This window comes from Gopherus flavomarginatus, chromosome 3, assembly GCF_025201925.1.
Source record: "Gopherus flavomarginatus isolate rGopFla2 chromosome 3, rGopFla2.mat.asm, whole genome shotgun sequence".
NCBI lineage: Eukaryota > Metazoa > Chordata > Testudines > Testudinidae > Gopherus > Gopherus flavomarginatus.
In genome coordinates, this window is record NC_066619.1 from 43,680,995 (window position 1) to 43,696,815 (window position 15,821).

The 15,821-nt window shown below is 40.4% G+C and overlaps 1 protein-coding gene across 6 annotated transcripts in view; it reads left to right on the forward strand.

The window, feature by feature from the left end:
* MAST4 (microtubule associated serine/threonine kinase family member 4) overlaps nucleotides 1-15,821 on the forward strand; it is a 433,584-nt gene that overhangs the window by 330,935 nt on the left and 86,828 nt on the right. For 4 of the 6 annotated variants that reach the window (XM_050946844.1, XM_050946850.1, XM_050946845.1 and 1 more), the window contains 3 exons: nucleotides 1,776-1,845; nucleotides 6,106-6,184; nucleotides 14,418-14,575. In XM_050946844.1, the coding sequence (XP_050802801.1) occupies nucleotides 1,776-1,845; nucleotides 6,106-6,184; nucleotides 14,418-14,575 (307 nt within the window). Of the gene's footprint in view, nucleotides 1-1,775; nucleotides 1,846-5,398; nucleotides 5,420-6,105; nucleotides 6,185-14,417; nucleotides 14,576-15,821 lie in introns of all 6 variants that reach the window. The other 2 variants (XM_050946846.1, XM_050946848.1) reach the window with 1 other exon arrangement.

Sequence of the window (15,821 nt, forward strand, 5' to 3'; positions counted from 1 at the left end):
AGAAGGTTTTTTTAATATGTCTCATAGGGCAATGCTACTTTTAAGTTTGTTTTAATTTTATTTATTTGTTTGTTTGTTTGTTTGCAAGTATCACCTTTACATTTCCCCTTTAGACAATCCACACAGTTTAATAACATACACTGAGTGGCCAAGGCAAGCTGGAGCGCTGGTGAACTTCCCCTTCACAGCTGCTATTGAGCTTGCTCTCTAATCAGTGGCAGGTAGCACATCTAATGCCCCCCCAAAGGAGATGTCCTGTTTACAATGCTCAGTCACTTCTGCACATCACTTAAGGACTTCACCTCTCCAAGCAGGCCTTTGGTCAAACCAGGGGTTCTCAAACTTTTGTACTGTTGACCCCTTTCACATAGTAAGCATCTGAGTGCAAACCCCCGCCTCCATATCAATTAAAAACGCTTTTTAATGTATTTAACACCATTATAAATACTGGAGGCGAAGCAGGGTTTGGGGTGTAATAATAGCCTCATGACCCCCCTGAGGGGTCCCGACCCCCAGTTTGAGAACCCCTGGTCTAACCAGGCCGGGGATAATTATCCATTCCATTTGTTTTGTGTAGCTATTGACTTTTGGAGAGTTACAGGAATACACAGTACAGACGGCAAGAGGAAAAAATATAGAGAAAATATGTTTAAGGACTGTACTCTTATGGCAGTCATTTTCTGGAGTTTTCTAATATTTTTAATGACTTTCAAAAGTAGTGTTTCCAATCTTCAAGTTGTATTTCTTTAAAACTAAAATATTATTCCTGTAAAGTTGAATTAATTGATCTGTGCTTTTGAAAATGGAATAAACTGGCTTTATCTGAAGTTAAATTTGATCTTCATTACTAGTTTCTTTAACTGAAATGTAACTTTAAGTAAGGGCTTGGCTGCACTTGCGAGTTACAGCGCAATAAAGCAGCCCCGGGTGCCCTAGCTCACTCCCCATCCACACTGCAAGGCACGTAGAGCGCTCTGACTCCGCAGCTACAGCACTGCTGGTATTCCACCTTGGTGAGTGGAATAACGTTTGCTGCGCCCCTGCTGGAGCACCCCAGCATCAGCGTGAATGAGGTGTTGTGTTACTGCACTGCGATCAGGCTCCAGAAACGTCCCATAATCCCCTTATGTCAAGTGGCCACTCTTGTCATTGTTGTGAAATCGGCTGCAGCAATGCGGAAATGCCCTTTCAAAGCACCGTTTCAGAGAAGCTGGCTGCTTATCTGCTCCGAGAAAAAGCAAACGTTTAATTTGCTTTGAGTGAGAGAGAGAGGGAGAGAGAGAGAGAGGTGGGGAAGGGGATGGGGATCTGAGCTTACAAGACAGCATGCTGACATACTCTCAGCACCCCAAAAAAACCCTCTTTCTCCCTCCACATACACACAACACACTCCCTGTCACACTCCACTCCACCCCACCCCACCCCACCCCACCCCATATGAAAAGCACATGCAGTCACTTCCATGCTGGGATAGCTGCCCATAATGCACTGCTCCCAATGCCGCTGCAAATGTGGCCACGACAGCGTGCTTGAAGCTGTCAGTGTGGACAGTCTGCAGCACTTTCCCTACTGTGCTCTGTGAAAGCAGGTTTAACTCACAGCTCTCTACATCTGCGAGTGTAGCCATGCCCTGAGATGTTATACTGGGAGTCCAGTTCTTTCAGAAACCTTACAGACTAATCTTTGTACTGAAGATTGGTTCTTGGCTGCTGGAAATAGAAGGTATTTGCTTTGTTTCTGAGTTCTTTTTCTCCTTTATTTTTGCCCCATGACAGGAAGCAGTCCTCAAGACAGCCCTAGAAATTTCTCTCCCAGTGCCTCAGCCCATTTTTCTTTTGCACGAAGGTAAGAGTTTGTTTGCTATGCATGAAGTGCAGTTTGTATGGGGGAAATGTTCCTTTGCATAGAGAGACTGACTAGCAAAATACATGGAAATGTCAGTAATTAAGAATTACTTGATTTTTATATTAACTATTTTAGTCCTTAAACAACACAAAACCACATTGAATGATTGATACAACGCAACTGTGCCTTTTTAAAGTACGTTTTAAAATTTAATTTTGCTAATATGTGTCTTCAGTCAAATTCTTTTCACTGGGCATTTAATCCTGATAGGACTCATACAATTAGTCAGATTCAGATCTTGTAAAAATTGAGATATTTCAATAGTAAATGAATACCATAGGCAAGCTTCAGTCACAGACCTAAGCAGCAAAGAGTCCTGTGGCACCTTATAGACTAACAGACGTTTTGGAGCATGAGCTTTCGTGAATGCATGTAGTGGACAATACGTCTGTTAGTCTATAAGGTGCCACAGGATTCTTTGCTGCTTTTACAGATCCAGACTAACACGGCTACCCCTCTGATACTTGAGACCTAAGCAGTTTCCACAGCTGTGTAATTGAGACAATTACCTGACTTGCAGGTGTGTTGTGAGGATTAATTAATGTTGGTACAGTTTTGATGTAAATTATTAATAAATTAACCATAATCTGAGTAGATAACTTGTCACAGGAGACTGCCTATTCATGCCGGGGTGGTTCCATATTACTTAAAATCTCCTCCACTTACCTCAGATATGTTTATTAACATAAGGCTGGCGGAGTTGAAAGAGTTGATATGTTGACCTAATTGTGTCTACAAAATAAATTACATCAGATGGCTGTGTTTTAAGTGATGCATTAAGTATCACTGCAGTTACCCACATAACTGCCTTATTCATCAGTGACACAACACTCCTTGGTGCAACTTTTGTTTCATTTTAGGAGTTTCAAATACAAAGGCTGTCAGACAGGGATAAATCTTATACTCAGTGTGAGAAAATGGCTTTGACTCTTTATAAAACGGTTCAAGCCAGGGGAGAGAGCTTCATTTGTACATGCTTTGCGTGGTTTGTTATACCAATTATGTTAGACCAGTAAAAACTAGCAGGATCTTATTAAAGGGGACAAGACAAAGATGCCACGTTTATTATGATAACAATTTGATTTATGACTAATAACTAATATCTTAATTTTTATACACACACACACACACACACATTATACCTAAAACCTATACATACACACACACACACACCCTTCAGATGTTCTGCAGCTGCTGCATAGTTACCAGTCCTGAACATAGCTTAAGTTCATGGCTTGATTTTGCAGCTTGGGTTCGTAGCTTGTGGCAGCTAACTGGCCAGGAAAGCTTGGCACAAGGACAAGCTGGATCTCTGTTGGGCAGGCACTGATGTCCTTCCATGTTGACAGCAGAATGTTACCCAGAGTTTCTCATCTCACCCTTCTTTTTTATAGGCTTTTAGTTTGGATTCAAAGTCTATAGGTCTTGCTGTGTCACGCTGCCTCTGGGTTTAGATTGATCACCCATTAATTGCAGGCGTGACTTTCAGCCTTGAACCTGGCTTTGATCTTCCTTCTGTTGTTCTGTTGTCCTTTTCTTTTTAGGGTGGATGCTTCTTACTTTGTTTAGGGCTGTTGTCTAGGTCTTCAGCCGTTGGTATTTGAACTTTATCTCATCAGGACAGGCTGGGGCTGGAGGTTGATTCCATCATTCATACATACCTCATTCACACATCTAAACTAAACTAATAAGATTACAGCAGGGTTTGCAAAAATGAAGGTTGGAGGAAGCTTTTACAAAATGGAGTGAGTGTTTTAAAATGGGGTTTGAATTACAATATGGAACAGAAGTTACAGTGTAGGCAAGTGTAGTGAATGGTGAACAGAAGTTACATTAATAAAATGAACAATTAAAAACAGTTTCATTTATCAGTTCTACAGGCTCACCTCTAGCTTCTGACATCTGCAATGATGTTTCATAAAAATCTATGTTTTGAGATTTTTATGGAGGAATATAACTAGCATCTGCTGTCACCCATGTTTAATCTGACTGTGATTTAAAAACTAGCTGCATCAGTATTTTACAGTGTAAAATAGTATACAAATAAAACTATCTTTCCATGAAGGAGGAGATATTATAATAAATTTATAAATCTGCTAAAATAGCTCATGAGAAAAACCGATGAGAGAAATTGAACATTACTTAAGATGATGATTTAGTGACACTTTTTTAAATGGTGCCAAACGCTATCTCAAACAATTCCTGTCATTAAATGCTGTATCATGTATTTTAGTGTAATTACTAAGAAAAGTCCATTTTATTTCTATAATGACAGTGTTCACAATACCAGATACCACGAGCAGTTTACCTGGAGCTCTTGGATATCTTTTCTATTACGATATATAATATTGTACTACTTTAGTGGTAATGGCAGCCCATGTTACAAATACCATATAGCAGATCCTGGATTCAGTCCTTTTTGTCTTGCATTCTCTTCTCCTTATTTCTGCTTCAGAGCTGCAAAATATACAGAACACACCCCTGTTGACATCTTTCAGCTTGTCTTTCTTTCTATACTAAGCAAATGTAATTTATATATCTGAGCTAAAAGGAACAAACCTCCTTTTGGAATTGTTCATTCATTGGAAAGATGCTCATCAATACCTCAGAGAAAAGAGGGTTAATACATTACAAAACAGGATCATGGAGACAGAGATATGTGCAAAATTTTCCTTTTTGTTCATTGTGAATAAATGGACCGAATAAATCTCCACAAATCATACCCTTTGTTCTGATAGTTGTTTTCTTTAGTGTGGAGCAACACTAGTTCTACAGTACTATTCAGTCCATTGAGTCTTTAAACCTGGTAGAACTCATACAATAGATAAGATTAGGATATGTAAAAATGAAAATTTTTCAATGATAAATGGATAGCATAGGCAAGTGTCGATCACTCTTGTGATACTAACACAGACCTACAACATTTACTTTTTTATATGAGGCAGCATGGTCTAGAGTTAACATGGGGGACTGACAGCCAGGGATTCCTGAGTTCTGGTCCTGGTTTTATTGATGCTGTCAGTGGCTCTGCCACAGACTTGTGTGACTCTGAGCATACACATCATCATTTGTATTACAGTTCTGTGGGATTATGTCATGAGCTCCTTAGTCACATTTTACTCAGTCCACATCCAGCCCGATGACTTGAGTTAGAATTTGATTGGATAAACACTGAGCAGGAAGCCACACCTTGGAATTTCACCCAGAATGAATAATGATGATGTTCTGAGACAGACTTTTTTGGAGGGTGGGGAGGCAGCATTGAAATATTTAGATTTCCAGATTTGAAGCTCTACTTTATTAAATTACATTTCCTACACAAAACCTGAATTGAGTGGGAGTCTTTGTAACTGATCTTTAATTAAACGGTTTTTTAAAATATTTTTTCCAAAATACCTGATTTGTGTTATTAAAAACAAATCCTATTTTGTTATGTTTATACATTTTGTTATTTTGCTTGTGTTTTAACATACTTGATACAATTGTACTCCAGTCATGGGCACCGAAATGACAGGTAAATGTAACCAAAAACCATAACAGTTGTTCTGTGATTTGTCTATTTGAATGTGTAAGCTCCATATTGTCTGTATGTGGGCCACATGAAGCGACAGGGGTTAGGAATTGTACTAGCTTATAAATATTTCCTCCTCCAAAGATGTAATTTAACTAAAATGTGAGTTTTTCACATGTATTTATAGCTCTTAAGAGTTTAAATTCTAGTCTAATTGTTCTATCCACTTAATGATGGTAACCTACTGGTAGTTTGTACTGATTTCATTTTTTATAATGGAAATAACCATTCCCATTATATTTTGCTTTTAGTTGATTGTGTTGGATACATTACATTTCATAGCATCGTGGTTTGTGCATTGGTCACATGTTTTTATTTGCTTCTCATTAATTCGCATTTGCTGAACCTGAAAGCTATAATTGTTCCCTGTCTTCATTTTGTCAGAGTGTATTAGTGAGAGATCAGTATTATGGATCAGCTCATTCACTTTCGAGTTATTTCATCTAATTGATACTATTAAAATTGTATAATATTTGTTTATCGTGGCCCGCTGTGAAAGTTTACTCTTTGGTGAATAACCTGATTGTATCTTCCTTCTGGAATGCAATTCTACAGAAGAATAATTTCCCAGGTATTTCTGTGTAATGATTCTGCAGTGTTCTTTTGGACTAACCTCAATTTCACAACAGGACTGATGGACGCCGCTGGTCTTTGGCCTCTCTCCCCTCCTCCGGCTATGGTACAAATACACCCAGCTCGACAGTTTCTGTAAGTGCCAGCTTTATTTTACAGACAGATTTCAACTACATACAGTATTTTCTTAAACAGGCCACCTTGTGAGAAATAAAATATAACACATGCCTTTTATCACCCAGGATAAGCTATGCATCAAATGATGTGCTGACAAGCAAAATATTCACACTTTCAGTACTGGCATTTCATTTGTGATGCATAACTATATTATCGCCCAGTAGTCGAAGAACGTGCAAAGTTATGTTTGATTTACTGAGACCCCCATATTTATTTTGGGATATGACTATTTAAATACCCCTTTGCATAACACCAGCTTTATTATGTGCACTACATACAACAGTTGGCATCCTTAGCTTTGTACTTGTTATGCCACCATCTTGCCTTAAAACTACACCTCTACCCTGATATAATGTGGTCGTGGGGAGCCAAAAATCACCACCGCGTTCTAGATGAAACACTGTTATATCGGGATAGTGGTGGCAGGGCTGCAGCGGTGATTTGAAGAGCCCCATTCTCCAGCCACATGGAGCCCCAGGCCCTTTAAATAGCCAGCGGAGCCCTGCTGCCACAAGCCCAGAGTAGCAGCGGCAGGGCTCCAGCAGTGATTTAAAGGGCCTGGGGCTCCCCGCAGCAACTGGAGCCTTAGGCCCTTTAAAGCGCTGCCCAAGCCCCGCTGCCGCAGCCCTGGAGTAGCAATGGCAGGGCTCCAGCGATGGTTTAAAGGGCCCAAGGCTCCGGAGCCCCAGACCCTTTAAAGCACCGCCAGAGCCCTGCTGCTACCACGCTATATGCGAACCCGTGTTATATCAGGTTGCGTTATAGTGGGATAGAGGTGTATTGACAAGTGTAGACTGTTAGATTTCAGGCTAATCTTGCCCTTGCCCTTCCTTCTCAACACACATTCTGGCTATATTGGGAAATGCATGAAAGCAGAATGGCATAGGTAATGGTTCATTTCCACTGCTGAGGAGTTACACAGTGAGGGAAGCATAAGTTAAGGGAGTCTGCACTTCTACACATCACATGTTTTTCACTATCATATAGAGAGCATTCTGGTGCAGCACAGAGTCTTATAGTCTGCAACTAGACAGTTCTGTTGGCTAGCCCCAGCTTGACAGCTCATGATTTTATGTCTTTAGTCCTGTATTATGCCCATATCTTGTCCCAAGTAGTGAGATAATATGTAAAATCATGTATATTATTATTATTAGACATCTGGTGTCCCCTTCTTAAGCTCACTCCTTGAACCATTGAGGTAACTTTACTTTTTCCTTATGCACAGTTGATCTTTTTTCGAGAAATAGTTCAATTACCCATACTAAACCCTGATAGTATTTGACAGGTGGACATTAATAATCAGCTCTTAGTCTGTTTTTTCCACAAAGGGTTTGTGAAGGTTAAGCTTATTCTTGTCTTGCTGACTTCAAAACAAGTTTGAGAAAATGTGCATAGCTTAAAAGTAACTCAACAGCACTGATTTTCCTCCGCACTGCGCCCCTCTACACACACCCCCACACTCCCACCCACCCACTCACACACACCACTCTAGGTCTTTCTTTTAACAAGTAAATTGTTATGTTTAGGATTAATTCCCTAACCACTTTCCATCGTACACATGCAGATACTTCCCTTTGGATTCAGATGAAAAGTGATGTGCTGTGCTCCATGAAAATGCACTTGAAAATATTGACAGAAAGGAGTTTGTCAGCCACTAAGTAATTGCTATAGCAACTCTATCATCATGATAAGAAACAGACAAACTCAAAAACTGGAGTGAAGGAAAACATCAGGAACATATCAAAACAGAATTTTAATTTCAAAGTTATATGCAGGTTTTTCCTTGACTATACACAATTTAAAAACTGTAATTCTAATTGCGTTTGTTTTCTCCTTCTCGCTTGCATGATGATGATGTACACAGACAAGAATGCATGAATCAGCTTTAACTATCTTTCATATTCCTTATGGAAACACATTAGCACTGCCATAATTGCCTTAGATAGCTAAAATTTATATAATGGATTGAATGGTGAGCCTGTCCGTTGGTAGTTCATGAATAGGCCATATCATGGAATATCAGGGTTGGAAGGGACCTCAGGAGGTCATCTAGTCCAACCCCCTGCTCAAAGTGGGACCAGTCCCCAACTAAATCATCCCAGTCAGGGCTTTGTCAAGCCTGACCTTAAAAATCTCTAAGGAAGGAGATTCTACCACCTGCCTAGGTAACCCATTCCAGTGCTTCACCACCCTGCTAGTGAAAAAGTTTTTCCTAATATCCAACCTAAACCTCCCATGCTACAACTTGAGACCATTACTCCTTGTTCTGTCTTCTGGTACCACTGAGAACAGTCTAGATCCATCCTCTTTGGAACCTCCTTTCAGGTAGTTGAAAGCAGCCATCGAATCCCCCCTCATTCTTCTCTGCAGACTAAACAATCCCTGTTCCCTCAGCCTCTTCTCATAAGTCGTGCTCCAGCCCCCTAATCATTTTTGTTTCCCTCTGCTGGACTCTTTCCAATTTTTCCACATACTCCTTGTATTGTGGGGCCCAAAACTGGACATAGTACTCCAGATGAGACGTCACCAATGTCGAATAGAGGGGAATGATCACGTCCCTCGATCTCCTGGCAATGCCCCTACTTATACAGCACAAAATGGCATTAACTTGCTTGGCAAGAAGGGCACGCTGTTGACTCATATCCAACTTCTCGTCCACTGTAACCCCTAGGTCCTTTTCTGCAGAACTGCTGCCTAGCCATTCGGTCCCTAGTGTGTAACAGTGAATGGGATTCTTCCGTCCTAAGTGCAGGACTCTGCACTTATTCTTGCTGAACCTCATCAGGTTTCTTTTGGCCCAAACCTATAATTTGTCTAGGACCCTCTGTTTCCTATCCCCACCCTCCAGAGTATCTACCACTCCTTCAGTTTAGTAAAAGCAGCAAAGAATCCTGTGGCACCTTATAGACTAACAGAGGTTTTGGAGCATGAGCTTTCGTGGGTGAAGAAGTGGGCATCTGAAGAAGTGGGTATTCACCCACGAAAGCTCATGCTCCAAAACGTCTGTTAGTCTATAAGGTGCCACAGGATTCTTTGCTGCTTTTACAGATCCAGACTAACACGGCTACCCGTCTGATACTTCAGTTTAGTGTTATCTGAAAACTTGCCGAGAGTGCAGTCCGTGCCATCCTCCAGATCATTAATGAAGATATTGAACAAAACCAGCCCCAGGACCGACCCTTGGGGCAGTCTTCTTGATACTGGCTGCCAACTAGACATGGAGCCATTGATCACTACCCTTTGAGCCCGATGATCTAGCCAGCTTTCTATCCACCTTATACTCAATGCATCCAGCCCATACTTCTTCAACTTGCCGGCAAGAATACTGTGGTAGACCATATTAAAAGCTTTGCTAAAGTCAGGTCTTATTTACAAATATTAAAACAGATGTCCTTCTAAAAACACACATGGCTTTGAACTAACAGTTTCTGACTGGTGGAAAGAAGTCTGTCATTTTAATAAACAAGTGTGAATTCTGGTGAACTAACTAGCTGTATAAAAATTGATCCCTGTATTTTTATATGTTCTTCTGTTTGGATGATTTTTCTGCTGGTTCCTACTGTTGGTGCAGCTTGCTCAAGGGCTGAGGCAACTACTGATTTTTAAGAAATGGAGGTGTTCTCTGAAGTGATATGCTTCATTTGCATTATTCATTCAAGCTAGGGACAATGACCTTAAGATTTGAATCAAGGAATGAAAATTTTAACTGCTGCTCTGATTTGTTTCACATACTTTGTTAGGGTCTGGAACAGCAACTATTAGACATCCTCACCCCTCTGTATATTTTTACAAATTCATGGAAATGAGGTGAGACTAGTTTCTACTGTATTCTGTACTTCCAGCATTTTATAAGTACATCTCTGGATTACTGTGATTCTCATCAGCTGCCTAGAATACTTCTGTGTAAGCAAGGGCAGTTTTGGAACATACAATCATAATAGCTAGTACTAAACTTTGAAGATACTTGTGATCTTTTAAGGTCAAGTAGAGGAAAAGGTAGGCAGAGGAAAGTCTGTAGTGCACCCTATTTATGTCCAAATTAATGCAGTGCTCCTTATTGTGTTATCTCATTACTTTTTCTTAGCCTTCTTAAGATGAAACTGAAGAGAATGAAGAAGTCATTACTTTAGTGGAAGTTTTTGAGAGTAGGCAGTATAATGACATGTATTTCAGTTCCTATGGAAAGGTGAAACTGGTCAACTGCTTGGAAAGTAAGAGATGAGGGCATCTACAAAGCTAGTGCCAAGGGCAGGAAGCCCTTGTACCATGTCATTGGGAAGATGGATCTTGCTGTGCCAGCTAACAGATGAATCAGAAACTGTCAGCACAGTTTGTTACAAACAAAACAAAAAAAAACTGTGAAGAGTATATGGAAAATTAATCAAGGGAATGTATGGCCCCCACCCTTTGCCGGTTGCTTGTCTTCTTTGGCCTGGTCTACACTGCAATTTTAGGTCGAATTTAGCAGCGTTACCCTGATTTAAGCCTGGAACCGTCCACATGACAAAGCCCTTTCTTTTTTTTTCCCTCCAATTTAAAGGGCTCTTTAAATCGATTTCTTTACTCCACCTTCAAGGGGATTAGCGCTGAAATCAGCCTTGCTGGGTCAAATTTGGGGTAGTGTGGACGCAATTCAACAGTATTGGCCTAGGGGAGCTATCCCAGAGTTCTCCATTGTGACTGCTCTGGACAGCACTCTCAACTCGGATGCACTAGCCAGGTAGACAGGAAAAGGCCTGCGAACTTTTGAATTTCATTTCCTGTTTGGCCAGCGTGGTGAGCTGATCAGCCCAGGTGACCATGCAGAACTCATCAGCATGATGTGCACATTGCCCAGCCCATACTTTGTGAGAAGTCTATGTCCATGTCTATGTCCTCATCACTCTTGTCATCGTGCTGCCGTTGCCTCCTCGCCTGGTTTTGCTTTTGCAGCTTCTGGTTCTGCACTGAAAAAAGGCGCGAAACAATTGTCTGCCATTGCTCTGACAGAGGGAGAGGTGACTGACGACGTGGCTTACAGGGAATTAAAATCAACGAAAGGGGTGCTTTGCATCAAGGAGAAACATAAACAACTGTCACACAGAATGGCATCCTCAAGGATTGAACTCAAAACCCTGGGTTTAGCTGGCTGTTGATTTCACAAAACAAATCCGGTCGGTTTCTTGTTTTGATCCACTCCATCTAGCGTTTACATCTTAGGCTGGCAGCAGACGATGCAGTACGACTGCTGGCCATCGTCATCTCCTGGGTGCTCAGCAGAAAATGGGAATGACCTGGCTGAGTCATTCTTATGTCTACCCAGGCGCCTCAACCGACCTCACTGAGGTCGGCTAAAAGAGCACCCAGGAGTACGACGATGATGGCTACCAATCATAATGCACCGTCTGCTGCGAAAAGACAATGAGCTGCTGCAGTGTAGCAATGCAGTCCCATGTCTGCCAGCACCCAGGAGACATACGGTGATGGTGAGCTGAGCGGGCTCCATGCTTGCCATGGTATGGCATCTGCTCAGGTAACCCAGGAAAAAAGGTGCAAAACCATTGTCTGCTGTTGCTTTCACGGAGCGAGGGAGGGAGAAGGGGATCTGACGACATGTACCCAGAACCACCTGCAACACCGTCTTTGACCCATCAGGCATTGGGATCTCAACCCAGAATTCCAGTGGGCAGCGGAGACTGCAGGAACTGTGGGATAGCTTCCCACAGTGCAATGCTCCATAAGTCGACGCTAGCCTCGGTACTGTGAACGCAGTCCTCCGACTTAATGCACTTGGAGCATTTTGTGTGGGGACATGCACAATCGACTGTATAAAAACAATTTCTAAAAAACCAACTTCTATACATTCGACCTAATTTCGTAGTGTAGACATACCCTTAGATTGGTAGCTCTTTGGGATGGGGACTCTGTCTTATTGGCAGCATGACAGTTGACATGAGCTGAGGATCTGCTCCATGGTGTTGGTGAACAGCATTTAGGTCATTGTATAGCTTACCATAATATATGTAAAAATGATATGTAAAATTTCAAGTAGTTTTGAAGCCACTCAACTTAGAGAGCCTGCAAGGTTCAGTTCATTAAGAGTTTTGTTCTAAGAGTTTGGATTGCAAGGTATTGAATTCAAACCTTCAAGGAAATTCACTTTGCCATATCCCAGTTAATGGCCTTCACCAGAACCTGGAACCCTTGTGTGATGTATGGGGAAGGGAGGTAGTAGCCTTGTCCCTACTCTTGTTGTGTCTGGATTCCATGGCTCCCATCCCTGGATCTACTGAATTTGCAAGCTGTCCTTTCCAAAATGTTGGCTTTGAGAGAAGCACCATGCAGGGTAACTTCCCTCCACAGTTCTGAGGGTGGTTCTGATTTCAATAAGGTAGAAAGTAGTTTTACACATGCAGGCAGGCACAACAGTCAGCACTGGAAAATTGTTGTGCTGGAACATCTTTTGACCAACACAGTGTCATACACTTTCAGTGTAGAAGGGTCTGCCATAGTGTTACATCATGCTAGTTAATGTGGTATAACTTGATGTAATTTACCAGTGTAGACAAGTCCTGAGAGAGTTTACCCTGCCTTCCAAATGTTCTGCTTGAAGATGCTTAGGAAGATAGTGCCCCATGAGATCTAGGTCAGATAAGTATAGTAAACGTTTTTGAGTTTCCTAGCAACTACATGCTAGCAATTAGGGATGTTCACCTTCTAGCATTCTGTTACCAGGAAGTTCTGAAAGTTGGCTAGCTATCTACTATGCTTACCATCATGGAGTGCTACCTGTACATGGCAACTTAGTAGAGCCTATGCAGAAAATCCTTGGGATTGAGGGGATACAGAAGCCCTGCCTGTTGGCCTACAAAACATAGAAGATGCGGGGAAATAGCCAGACTCGTGAGAGGTCAGTGTAAGCCCAGGAGGCAGTGGGAAGACAGACAATAAGGAATGATCCCAGGTCTTGAGGCTCTGTAGGGAGGGTGTAGGGAAGGATGTCAGCTGGCTGAGTAGAGAGAGCATGTCCCAGTAGCATTCATGGAGTTTTACCACTCTATAGACTTCTTCCCCTCATACTGGCAAGGAATAGGAACCTCAAATTCAATCTCACTGGAGCAGATTCAGGGCAAACATTTTTCATGTCTATTTGCAATATATATGAACGTGTAGCATAGCTATCATCTGTATTTGTACTTGTTTAGACTGTGCACCTTTTGCTTGTAACTTAAGAAATTATCAAGTCTGAAAAACTTCAGATCTTGAAAGAGTTTTGAATCGTATGTTTCTAAACTAAGAGGATGGTTTGATGATGTATCTTTAGTTTTTATATTTCATGGAATTTATTTTTTTAATCTTCATTACTGTATGAAGTTCTTACATTTCAGTTTAGATGTACAAGTTTTGTCAAAAATGGTGTGTAAAATATTTTCACAGAGAATTCAGGTCATAATTGATAAACAATATTAGAAATGTTGATAATGGCTTCCTAGAATCAGAATAATGTGTTTTTAACAAGTGATGTGCACCAAAAAATGTAGGGTACCCAAACACATTTGTTACTGCAGTATGTAAAATTCTGGGTTTTATTTTGTGGCAGTAAATCATAGACTATAATGCCATTAATATGTATCTTATAGTACTGGAAATAATTAATATTTAGCAGACTCCATTTTAAAAGTTTCTTCTATTTTGATGTACACCTCTACCCTGATATAACGCTGTCCTCGGGAGCCAAAAAAATCTTACTGCATTATAGGTGAAACCGCGTTATATCAAACTTGCTTTGATCTGCTGGAGTGCGCAGCCTCCCCCCCCGCCCCCCCGAATGCTGCTTTACCGTGTTATATCTGATTTTGCGTTATATCGAGGTAGAGGTGTATATTATTATTTCCAGCATTCTTTCTCATGTTAAGTATATGGAAATGCTCTCAAGGCAGGAGAATCTTTCAAAATGAAAGCAACTTTAAGAGCAGTCACTGTGTGGCTGCATTTTTAATTTTAATCTGAACTATTTTTATATTTACTGTATATCTAGCGCATGAAGTTAAATGTTTGTATTTTACTTATTTTGCTCCACAAAGTGTTAAGTGAATATAGGAAAAGATAGCTATCGTTCCCAATATAAGTGGTCTCTATATCTACAATGAATATAATCTTGGAACGGCTTTTGGCTATGATGTTAACTAACATTCTGTCCTGCTCTTTGCAGTCATCCTGTTCCTCCCAAGAGAAGTTACACCAGTTACCATACCAACCAACACCTGATGAACTACATTTTTTGTCTAAACATTTCTGTACCACTGAAAGCATCGCCAGTGATAACAGATGCAGGACCACACCAATGCGCCCTCGATCCAGAAGTCTCAGGTGAGTTCAGCTGTCTGGAAATAGTGGCTAAATCTGAATCTGAACACTGTTAGAGCATCATGGTTCTATAAATTTGGGGCATTAACCAATTTGTGATATTTTAATAATTCCTGAAATGTATTATAATTCAATTTTGATTGTGTCTGAGGCTGAACCAAACTCCATTTAATTAATTGTTACTTTAGGTCCTCTTTATTGGTTAATTCTCTCATTGACATTGTAATTTAGATTTTAATGGAACAAAACTAGTAACTTCTGGCCACTTAAACTGTGATAATGGCTTTTATTCTACTTCTGTGTGCAAGTGTTCATAGGATTCAAGCCTATATGTGCAAGAATAATTGAAAATATTTATATTCTAAGTGTCCTTAGTATAAAAGAAATAGAAAAATGTGTCGGAATGTTATGGGGTGGGCGAGGGGAAGAATTTATTATGCTTAGCTACGGAGCATTTGAATTTCTTGCTCCCCAGAGACCAAGCCCATCCTATTTCCCATACTCTGGAAATCTATGCAAGATACACTTTATTAGTAGATCAGTTCTTACCTATCAAAGTACTATACACTGTACTATTTGGAGAATGCAAAAAGGCAATATCTCTAATCTTTCTAGGACTGAAAAAATAGTACTTAGTCACTTCAGAATTAAAATTAATGTTGCAGGTAGCAAAACTGTCAGAATTCACAACTTCAGTGAAATATATTTTAGCTCAGTTTTTTCACGATTATTCTTTATTTAGAATTCTGTGTAGATTGCCATGACTAAGTTGCTACCCACATAATCTATAGAGCTGTGGAATAAAGTAAGAGGAGATGGGGTTTTTTGTTCTTTTAAAAGATTACACATGGAAAACATTCTTCACCTACCAGTACAGTCTTCTCTCTCTGCCACTTCATTTTCCAGTTTAGAAAAATACAAAATTCATAGTTTAGTTTATGAAACATGCACAGTCACACCAGACAATAATAGCCAAAGTGCTTTCGGAGACGTTGCTGCTGTAGTTGAGTGGGCTACTGAACTTAAGTACTTAATATGTTGTTTAATTTATATAAATAAGTAATTTGCTTGGGTTGGCCATGATAGTTGAAGTTCCTTACACCTTGATATGTTAAAGTAAATTTCAGTCCTCATTTTTTGTCCCTTTGAACAAACCAAAAGTTCTCATTTTTATCATGCTATAATATCTAAAAATCCCATGTATACAATATTTTTTAAAAAATTGGTGTGCTGGAGAACGCCTTCCTCT